Genomic DNA, 11,548 nt, shown 5'->3' with positions numbered 1-11,548 from the left:
TGGCAATCTTATAGGCACTGGAATAGTTCTGTTCTACAGTTACCTGTAAAACAATGTGGTTTTCCAACCGTGGCAGGCATTGTCACTCAGTCTAGGAGTTGGGTAACAGTGCTTGCCACTGGAATTTGCCCAATGACCTGGAAGAACCATGCTTAGGTGGACTGGAGTTTTTACTTTCTGTCTTAGAGAATGAACCTTGGCTGGAACCAGCCTCAGTTATGACTGCAGCTGACAGTCCTGGTAAAACTAAACCTCTGTCAAGCACTAAGATCACAACCGAATCCCATTACGCCGGATTGGAAGGTTTGTCGATTTGGCCATATTACGCCAATTTTGTGTGAGATTGTTGTCAGTATGTCTTAAAGTCCTAGCCTGGCAACCCTAGAGAGTAGCTGCAGGCAAGCCCTTGAAAGGAGCCATAATCTGAATGGCTTTCCTTGACAGAAACTGGGCACGTCAGGACACCTTACCTGCATCACCTCTCCCTGTTCCGGTTTTGTTTTTTCCTCTTTATGTCAATAACATGTAGATGAATTTCCAAAACAACACAGACAGGACTGTCGGAAGAGTCTGTCTTTTCAGACATAGAGTTAGAGGTTATCTTGGCCATAAGGCCACTGCAGTGTAGGGCACTGAAGCCACCCCGGTCCATAGATGGATTATCTACAATGCACAGTGTCTCTGATCAAACAGTCACCTCTGTCTTGCTGGCTGTGCGGTAATGGTGGTGGTGCCCTGGGATATAGTGTAGCTGCTCCACTGTGTTGTGCCGCCGGGAGGCAAAGGCCTGGCGCTTGGCAGACGTTTGGTTCATACTCAAGGTGTTGTACAAGTTATTTGAGGCACTGGGATGGGAGTGCATCTTAGTCATCCGATAGCGATCCAAGACAGGCGTCGAAACAAAGACGTCTGAGTGCGACAAAGCCCGCGACATGGACTGCTCTCCGAAACCTGAGTGCTCTGGAGACAGCAGCGGGTCTTGGGAGTGGAGGCGCTCGGTGGATAGCAGCTGTTCGTCAGAGAGGATCCGCTCGTAAGACATGCTGAACTCCTCTGGCATGATCCTCTCTGGGGACAGCACTCGGTCCTGGGACATGGCCCGCATCACGCGGCGCGGCCGCTCCCTCTGAGTGGTCTGTTTCTGGGAGAGCTGGATGACGTTGAGAGGGAGGGTCCCTCTGGCCGCCAAGTCTGGGAGGTGCCTCTTTCTGGAGTAATACTCCTCAGCTTCCTTGTCAGCTGTGTGGAGGAAGGAGATGGGAAAGATAACGTTAAGGCTTTGCAAAAGTGTCAAGCAAGGGTGGAAGGCATTTTTTTTAAAAAAGGTATGTCAATATGGTAAATGTGCAATGCAGGAAGTAATCTAGAGTGCTGCCATCATGCAGAACATCAATGGCTACTCCACTTGTGGAATATACAATTTTGCATATGGAGGATTTTTTTTACAAATCGTAGTAAAACCCCTTAGAGTGGAGACCAGCACTTCCTCAGCAGCTCTTTCCCACATCTTTATTAATTGCCACTTCTAATAGGGATGAGGAACCTGGGGCCTTCCAGTTGCTGTTGGATCCCCTTGGGGCCAATGACCAGGGAGGTGATTGAGAGATGGCTGGAGGGGCACATGTTCCCCATCCCTGATTTATAATACGCTATTACAAAAACTATTTAAACTGCTAGGACAAAAGAGCTGCAGAAGACAGTTATATTCCCTGTGAAATATTTCATGTGCTCACTGGTGCTTAATTTCAACTGTACAGTGGTGCCTTGCAAGACGAAATTAATTCGTTCCGCGAGTTTTGTCGTCTTGCGAAGCACGGTGTCGGGAAAGTTTTGGAAAAGCTTCAAAAATCACCAAAGTCTTTAAAAACCTCAAAAAAGGCTACCACACCGCGTTCTATGAGTTGCTCCTCAAAGTCAAGTCGCAACTGTATTAGCGGTGTTAAGAAAAAGGAAACAAACTTGCAAGACGTTTCCGTCTTGCGAAGCAAGCCCATAGGGAAAATCATCTTGCGAAGCAGCTCAAAAAACAAAAAACCCTTTCGTCTAGCGAGTTTTTTGTCTTGCGAGGCACCACTGTATTGATGATAGAATCTGTCCCCTCCCAGGTCATGTTGCAGCACTAAACTATGGAAGAAATGGAAGGAGGTATGTGACGGAATTCGCTACAAGTGGACCAAGCATCAAACTCGCCCATAATCGACCTGTCTGAACTCTTTGCAAAGCAGTCTTGCTTGCAGCAACTCTCTGTGGATTTCTCCGATACCATTTTTTCTATTTTTTAAATGACAATATTTGTTCCAATACTAATCATCACATTTGATCTGCTCACTGGGTGCTGCTGAAATGTGTTTTCACTTTAACTTCTGTCTCATTGATTCACTGTTGATGTAACTATGTTGGCATTAACCACCTAATTAACATTCACTGCTCTCACTTTTTGCCCCCTGTGACTTAGGCAAACCTACACAGAAAGTGCAGTCATTGTCTTTCGTCATAATGTGAATCTGATGCATATTTTTATAATAATCAGTTTTTCCCCCTGTAATGCTGTTATGCTTATTACTTTTCAATAATAACCCATGCAAAAATATAAACTGTATTTTTTGTTCTCTTTTCTGGGCTAAGTGTGGGTGGGGTTTTTGAGATGTGGTGGAGGAATCATGAACTCACAAGTGCCCCAAAATCTGTCCTGTTCTAGAACTAAGTTTTTTTGGTGGGGGGAAATAAACAGCACCCCAACAAAATGCATTTACCTCCTCCACCGCCACCCATCTTGCATCAGTAAATCTTCAAAATGCATTCATTTTCCAGTTCTGAGAATGACTCTACTCATGATCATTCCTATATATACATTCAGCTAACATGAATTTCTCTGAATCATTCTACAAAATCCCTATCCATCAACTTAAGCCACTTCCCCTACAATTCCAGCAGAGTGAAAGTCAGCTTCCCTATCCCCTAATTTTTGAACATATAGCTTGCTTGCTTATGGTAATGTGCACACACCGTCCTTCATAGGTCAGTTCAGGCATCAATTACTGGGACCACATACACGCCATACATTTAAAGCACTATGAATACCACTTTAAAGAGTTTTTGCTTTCCCGAAAGAATTCTGGGAACTGTAGTCAGTTAAGGGTGCTGATCAGTCCCTTCCCATAGCTATAATTTCCAGAGCGGTTTAACAATCAACAGGGAACTCTAGGAATTGTAGTTCTTTTAGGGGACCCTTAGACTACAGCTCCTGTGAGTCTTTGGAGGGACCCATGATTGTTTAAAGTGGTGGCTTTAAATGAATGGTGTGAATGGGGTATGGGTCCTCCCTTCCGTCTCCCTGGCCATCAGATCCAACAGTCATTCTGAAGCAGAACCCAGCTAAAAGTTCGTCCGAGGGTGGTTTACAATATAAAAACACAAGAACACATAACATGGTAACAAACGGAAACAACAACCCCTGCTAAAGACAACAACTTCTTCAAAAACACATAGACATACATACAGAATTTAGATTTCTGTTTTAACCTAGTCCAGTTATAGCTCACACTTGCAGTACCTCACTCTGTATCACCCTTTACAAGGTTTCACTTACTTTGGAAAGCACAGTTAGTCCAAGGGGATCTTGCAGTGACCATCAGACTGCTAGAGTTAAAGGGATGAGCAGAAGCCTCCTGTGATGTATCTCTTGCAGGGGCTGTACCAATCAGACCACAGGTGGGATGTCAACATAAAGTAATGCAAAATTGTGACGTCGGAGGAAAGGCTTGCCTAGAATAATCTCCTGGACATGCTAGTTATACAGAAAGTATTTTATGCATGGAATAAAACATTTAATCCCCTACCTGCAGTCTGAAATGGTATAGACCAGTAATGGATATATCCAGTGGGACTTCTACTTGCCTGTTTTTGCTATTAAAGCTTAAAGTGTTTTCTGCTGAGCAGTATACACAACAAAGAGTTACAATGCTGTACTCCAAAAACATATGGATCAAGAAGAGTACTGGCTGGAAAAGCAACAGTGGGAGGAGGCACCTATTCTGAAGCCTTCGCATTGGATAAATGATTGAATACCAGAGAGAGCATAAACAGCGTTATCAGTAATAAGGTCAAAGCATTAATCAATAATAGACTAAGATGCTGTGAGGTATACTTGGTGGCCTCAGTGAGAAACAGGGCTGAGCTGAAATGTAAGCCCCAACTTTGCAGTCTCATTTACAGGCCGTAAAGCTGAACCTGCTATACTGATATTTGGGGCGGGCGGGAAGAGTGGACTAAAAAATGGGCAAAGTTCATTCACTGTGCCAGGAAAAAGGAGACAGAAATGCACCCTTGTGTTTCCAAACAATGTGGGGATTGCATGGTGTGCTAAAGCTTCCCAACCCACAGCTGGCCCCACACATTGTCTGGGCAATTGGGCAAACGTCACAACTTCCTGCGCAGTAACTTGCAAGACACAGCTGAAAAATATGGAGAGCTGCAACTATGGTGCACCTGTGACCCTCCAGACCTAGAGGGCCACATATCGCCCCACCCCTGGCCTATGCAACATGGGAGACTCTTCAAACACTGAGCCAATTCATAGTGCTAGAAGCTAGGACAGTCTGCCTCTGTCATCCAGGCAACTGGGTGACAGAAGCACACCCCCTCCACCTTTCTAGTGACTCAGTGTAAGAAGATAGGCTGAGTTACTCCACTCAACTGCCTTGGCAATTAAACTCTTCTCCCTATAGCTGCTCTTGGTGTGCTGCAGCCTCACTTCCACTGAGAAGTTTGTGAATTGTCACAGAAGAAAAAAAGAAAATGAAGGATACATTGTGAGGGCTTGGGCAGTAGGGTATGCCACACTTCATACCCTGCCCCCCCAAATCTGCCCAAAATTATTAAAGTGGCAATACTTTGGCTTAGGCCTCATGCCAATCCAATGTCCCTAATGCAGTGAAACAAATCAATTGCCACTGTTTGGACCAGGGTATTTAGTTCACAATTTTGGATGCAGCGACCTGCCCCAGAGTACACAGGAAGAGCTAAAAATAGCAGGGATCTATTCGGGGAAGGGGCGTGTCAAGGGCTAAACTGCACTGTTCTTATTCTTGAATTTAAAAAAATGAATGGAAAGCTGGGTGGGCTTTAATAGGGAGGGACACCAAACATGCTTGGTCAATAAGAAACAGCCTAGAAAAGAGGCTGCTGAGGTGATATCTGTGCAAATTATCCTCGACCCTGATGTGAAAGAGCAAGCTCACTTCAGAAGGAAAGGACAATGAAATAAGGATCACCCAGCCAAAGATTCTCACAGCAAGAGGGGGGGACTTGGGGGGGGGGCTTTCAGCCTAACCATGCACAGTGAGTAGCAAGAGAATGAAATGAGCAGACACCTACTTAATCTCTTCAGGGAAGAATATTTACTTGGGTTAGTCTTGATTGCAGACTCGTAGGATGGTGGGAGGTGGGAGAGGTTCTGGAAAGACCTGGAGAAGGACAGATCATAGGGCTCAGTGGCAGAGGTGAGGATGCTGTTCATCCGTGGCTTTTCTGCAACACAGGGAGAAAGAAGACTTCCATCGAAACAGAGCCATAAGAACAACGAAAGAGCGCTCGGCGTGCAGTAAGTTCGGGCACACCCATCACATCACCCAGACTTGCACTGAGAAGTAATTCAAACTGACACCAGCCAAGCTGCAAACAAGGAACCCAGGGCTTTGCTTCTTCAGTGTCCATTGCAATTATTAATGAAGGCAGAGTGTGCTGATACAGAATGCTTGCTCCTTCACCCAACTGATGCTAAGAAGACAGGCATCTCGTTATGTAACTGTAAATGTAGGTGAACAAGCCACGGGCTGCTCATTTCTCTATTCCGTTGGCTCCATTGCAAACACAGACATGAACAAACGCATTTGTCTACTGAGTCCAACTAGTGGGCCAGCTGCTTTTCTGCTTTCTTCTTGCCTGGGCCTTGATCTTGCCCAATGCTTTTCGGCCTGTGGGTACATTTGCAAACCGGAAAAACGGCACATGCGCCAAGCACACACTACAACCTGTTCTATTGACAACAGAATGCTCCTTTCAAGCCTAGTTTCAGTGGGGTGGAGGAAAAGGTATTGCTGGCATCTGGACACTTCACAACCCCTGCCCTCTAATCTACGGAAAATGCACTTAGTGCAGCTCAGCCCCATGTTTCTTTAACTGCTTGACCGAAGCAGAGAGAAATTCCACCTTCCTCCATCAAGACCCACTCCCCATGGCTCCTTTCCAATGATCACCTCCATCTCATCTTGGAGCCTGTGCCACTGGAAACACAGAGGCAAACCAACCAGATTGCAGAAAATTTTAAAATTCACACTACAGCAATAAACACTCAAGGTAGAGCAATAATGCGTAACTGAATCTTTTTGTTCCAATTCTTTTATATACTCTAGCAAACTGGCAGACCAGTTTGAAGAGCATATTGAAGGTCATCCTTCCAGTTGCCAATCACCCTCTTGTGGAGATTGCTGGTTCTACCCCTATCCCAAAAGAGCCTTTACTCTTCACTTTCCCTCTCCCAACTCCTAGCCTCACTGTATCCCCATTTCAGGGAACTGGCACCAGCCATACCTGCCTTCCCTCATTTTTAATGCTTGGTTAGACAAATGGTCCTTCATTACTCATTTTTGAAAATTCATTATTAAAATATTATTGCTCTTAATTACAGTGATAATGACCATGATTATATCCAAAGGGAGCCCTTAGGTGCTTTCAATATAAACGTGGTGTAATTTTTCTATTAACGTGCCCTGTAATTTGTCATCTCACCATCAGAGTTATTTTTAAATACGAATGACTACAGCTCTGCTTGGGTCGTTGGAGAAAAACCATGGCCACACATCAACAGAGAGTGCAGTCATGGCCATATGTGTTGGAGAATGGCCTTTGCCTGCAGACGCAGCATCTGGTGGGATTAGGGGATGATCCCACACTTCTGAGAAAGCTACACATAGTATTTTGCAGCCTTCTCCAAACTGGTGCCCTCCTAGTATTTTGAAGCACAAATTCCATCATCCTTCACCATTGCCAATGCTGACTGAGGCTGCTGATGGGAGTTGTAGTTCTGTATCTGGAGAACATCAGATTGGGTCTTTTGCATCAACCATATCTCCTCTTCTATGCCTATAGGATGAGCGCCTCCCAGACGTGGCAGCAGATCCCATGTTTGAAGGTTCCAAGTTCTAAGAGCCTCAGCATCTCCTGACAGCCTTACACCAAATGATTGTGCGTCTGAAGCCATGCCAAGATTCTAATATATACAAAGAGAACACCTGCTTAGCAATGGTTGCTTTGTATCAGCAATCTTCTGGGGCGGCCATAGCTCAGTGGAAGCACATGCTTTGCATGCAGAATTCTACCTAGATTCTACCTCTAGTACCTCCAAGTCCACTAAGAAAGACCTCTCTCTCAGACCTAGCCAAGAACAGATACCATACTGGGCTAGGTGAGTCAACTGCCTGGCTCCGTATAAGGCAACTGAGAATCATTGAACCCATAGAGATCAAATGAACTGTGAGGCAGTTGGAGTCATGCTGTGACCAAATCCACACGGCTGTCTATCATATGGTTGGGTAGGAAGAAAACTACAGTGGCTTGTGCTGATGTAACTGAAGAGTGCCTCTTGAGTTACATTGCCACACATCCTGCCCCGAGTCTCCTCTGGCTCACAGGATTTGGACAGGGGCTACTGAGCTGCTGATCAAAAGCACAAGCTGTCAACAGGAGGACCTGAGACTGAGGTTTTGGTGGTTGGATTCCAGCCACAAAAGGTTCGCTCACTGCAAACACACACCCAATACATTATAGAAAGAACACGAGAAAAAGACAAAATGTTCCTGCAACCCTTTCAAGACCTTAACAGTGCTCATCCCCACAAGATTTCACCACAGAATTGCTGGGTCAGCTGCTTCATATTAAGGCGTGTGTGTGTGTGTGTGTGTGTGTGTGTGTGTTAATCCAGACAACTAACAGAACATCCGCCCCCCTCCATCACTGCACAATGTAGTACGACTCTAGAGCTGATCATCTCACATCTTATGGAAGCAGAGAGTGCAGGGAGAAAGAAAACCTATCTATCACATTGATTTATATCCCACTCTTTCCCCAATGAACTCGCAGCAGTGTAAATATTCTTCCCTCAGTGATCAGGTTGAGGTAGTGACTGGGTCAAGGTCACCCAGCCAGGCTCATGGCTAAAGTGTGGATTTAAACATGGGTCTCTCCATAATGATATTAGAAGAGCCCCTCTGGAGTCTGCTAAAGACCCATCTAATTCGCAATCTTGGTTCCCACAATAGCCAACCAGATGCCCATGGGAAGCCCGCAATCAAGAAATGAGCACAATAGCACTCTCCTCTTCCAGATCCCCAGCATCTAGGATTCAGAGACATACTGTCTCTCATAAATGGGTATAGCACATAGCCATCGTGACTTATAGCCATCCCCCCCCTAGAGTTTAGACCAACACTTTAACCATTGCACCACAATGCCTTTGTGATCTAGAGTCAGGCAGCCTTTGATGCAAGGGTGCCAGCACAACACAGAACTGGGGAGGAGCTCCATAGGCCCTGCCACCTAATCTGGGCAGGCTGCAGAGTTTGTTTGGTATTGAAATCACATCCCTTTGCTGCAAATCAGATCAAATGACTGAAGCCGGAGTTTAAAATTGTCTTTCATCAGCCCAAGCTAGAGGAGAAAGGCCTGTCAAATTATAACATTTCTATATCACACCCAGGTGCTCAGGTATTAAAATAGGCAGAGATAAGAACATTAAAAATAGCGGCAGCAACTACTGTGAGAAAATCCCGATGACGGTGAAACAAACAAACAAAAAAGGACATGGAGGGCGACTTCAGGCTGGTACCAATTGCAGCACCGCTCCTGGAAGCCCTGTCTGACTGTGGGTTTCTGAGGGATAATTCAAAGAACCTTATTGGCACAACAAGAGAGTAGTTGAGCTTCCATTGGAAATTGGTGGGCCGCTCTTACAATCCGATTAAGCAATTCTCTGACTGCTTTATCACACATGCAGCTCATGAATCTAACCCATGTTTGTTGTTGCCAAGAGTGGGTGGATGGATACTACAACCACCGTGGGGTGTGTGTGATTGGAGTATTCAGCAAAGACATTGCCTACTTCCTTCGCCACATGCTCAGCTCAGCCTGGATCCAGTGACTTCTAGACCCATATTTCTCCGCTTGCCAAGTGATAATGGGAACTGGCCCTCAACTAACAGCTGACAGTACATTTTCAAACATTTTCAGCAAGACTTCCAAACTTATTCTTGCAGACACTGCTCAGACATGTTTGCAAATAGAATTGGCATAAATGTATACCCTGGGGATGTGGCGTGGGCAGAGCTCCTATCCTGAATCCTAATGCTAAAACGCAGAATCTGAAGTTAGGCAAGGATACCAGGCACACTGCAGATTTTTCAGTCTTGACTCATTCCATCGAGGGTTAAGGATGATGCTTGTCATTTATGCAGCCTCAACTCTCTTGTTTTTTTAAGTCTAGCAAATTTGAAGAAACTGCCCGCAGGCACTACCTGCTGCTAACATATGGAGCATTTCTTTGGGTTTGGTGTGTGATATCAATTCAATTGTATCATTACCCTGTATAAATCCCAGTGGCTGATCTCAGATAAGAACCCACTAATGAAGTGCCTTGGACAAAGGGAGCATGTGAGAGGCTCAGAGATGCATGCAGGCAGCCAAACATACATTTCAAATGAAAGCAACTTCCTTGTGAAGCTATGATCCTTTCCCAACATCAGGAGATTTCCGGTCCAGTTTAAAAATTTGTCCTGGAAACCCATGTGTATGTGTTTCAGAATTTCATGGTGTTCTGTCTGCTTGGTCATGAGTATGTCACCTGTCTATTGGCAGCAGGTTTTTTACACACACACACACACACACACACACACACACACACGAATAGCATTAGTACTCCTGAGCAATGTCAGAGTGGAACTGGTTTTGCTTGCCGGATCTCCTGGCTCATCTCTGCAGCACGTTCCATTAGTAACAGTGTGCCAGACTATTTGCTCTGAGAGTCCCTGCCTGCCACATCATACGATCCAATAACCAATCCTCTCCTGCTCCTCCTTCCTGCCCAACTACATTCTTCAGGCACAAACAGAAAAATTGAGTTTAATACAACTGAGCACATCAAGGCCACCCAGAATGTTGTACAGTACAAGAAACACAGCAAGTACCCAACTTGTGGTGACCAGGTCTTCCTGCCCTCTTGGCTCTCTGGAAGGGAGAAAGGGTCAGAGAAATGTACATGTGCCCAGAAGAAGTCACACAGCAGCCCATTTCCCTGCTCAGTACATTTTGCTGTCTGAAGTGGATCCAAAATGATGGCTTCCGGTGATTGCAGCAGAGCACAAATGCACCTCTGCCCCACTAGGTCCAAGACTTTTAAAGGTCTTGCTTCAGACTCCTTTCCTGACTTCTTCTATTTTCAACTCCTCTCCTAGTGCTACTTAAAGCACATAGGTTCAGCCTACTGCATGGCTGGCCCAGCCTCGATATAGCAAATGTTTTCTCCCCATGATCAATTTTCTCTTCTGAATACTTCAGCCTGCATCTAATAGACTGGCTCCACGATTAGGCAACACCTTCTACTTACCAGGCAGCAGGAACCATTGATTCAAAATTACACTGTAAACAGAGACTTCATCAGCATGGGCACATTGTCTCTGCTCCAGTGCACCGGAAAGGAATTACAGTCACATCTCACAAAGATAAGTGATCTGCAATGGGATTATTGATAATTCGAAACAGTAGTTCCTTTCAAGCTTATATGTCAATGTTGTCATTTAAAAGCACAGCAGAGACAGCAAGAGGAGAGAGGAATTCGGCTAGAGGCTTCTAAATCAAAATATGAAACCAGAAGAACTGCAATTGATGGGGACATCCCTTAGATCTGAAAAGAAAAAGGGGCAAGCCGCAAGATGCATGGCCACCATTTGATGAGTGTAGTATCAAGGGATGATCTGCATGCACAAATGAGCTATCACAGAGGGTTAGGAGCTGTATGCAGAAGGCCCCACGTTCAAATCTTTCTACATTCAGTTCAGATCACTACCAGTGCCAGTACAAGACATGGTGCTGCCTGTGGGCGATAGACCATCCTCCTCCTCCTTTCTCCAGCATACGGTTGCAGCAATGCAGCAGTGGCACAGTCACGCTCCAGGCAGCTGTGCCAACAATGCCTTGCAAATTGGTTGGTTGGGTAGAAGCAGCAGTGGCTATACCAATGGGCTAGTGACAACAATGGCTAGATGGCCAGTCACAGCAAATAGACAGGGAAGCAAGATCAACTACCCCAGAATAAACTGAATGTTCATTATCATCTCCTATACAGTGCTTTATGGTGGTGTCAGCACACACATTCTTCTGTGCACCATCAAGCACTAAGTGATTAAGTAATTTGCGTGCAAGTGTGTACCTTTGCAAACCTTGAGGAGAGTGGCTGAAATATACAAGCATATTCCAGGTTTGGGGCCAAAGCTCTCGC

At 45.3% G+C, this 11,548-nt stretch overlaps 1 protein-coding gene across 7 annotated transcripts in view; it reads right to left on the bottom strand.

The window, feature by feature from the left end:
* Positions 1-90: 90 nt before the first annotated feature.
* The window catches only part of SHISA6 (shisa family member 6), a 261,331-nt gene continuing 249,873 nt past the window's right edge, over positions 91-11,548 (bottom strand). For 2 of the 7 annotated variants that reach the window (XM_082213843.1, XM_082213845.1), the window contains 3 exons: positions 5,377-5,529; positions 3,590-3,691; positions 91-1,239 (listed from right to left, as the gene is read on the bottom strand). In XM_082213843.1, the coding sequence (XP_082069969.1) occupies positions 686-1,239; positions 3,590-3,691; positions 5,377-5,529 (809 nt within the window). In that variant the 3' untranslated portion in view covers positions 91-685. The remainder of the gene's footprint in view (positions 1,240-3,589; positions 3,692-5,376; positions 5,530-11,548) is intronic. The other 5 variants (XM_082213846.1, XM_082213848.1, XM_082213844.1 and 2 more) reach the window with 4 other exon arrangements.

This window comes from Podarcis vaucheri (genome assembly GCF_965113315.1).
Source record: "Podarcis vaucheri genome assembly, chromosome: 2".
Taxonomy (NCBI): domain Eukaryota; kingdom Metazoa; phylum Chordata; class Lepidosauria; order Squamata; family Lacertidae; genus Podarcis; species Podarcis vaucheri.
Note: the sequence above shows the minus strand (reverse complement) of the source record. Positions and strands in the feature narration are given on the sequence as shown.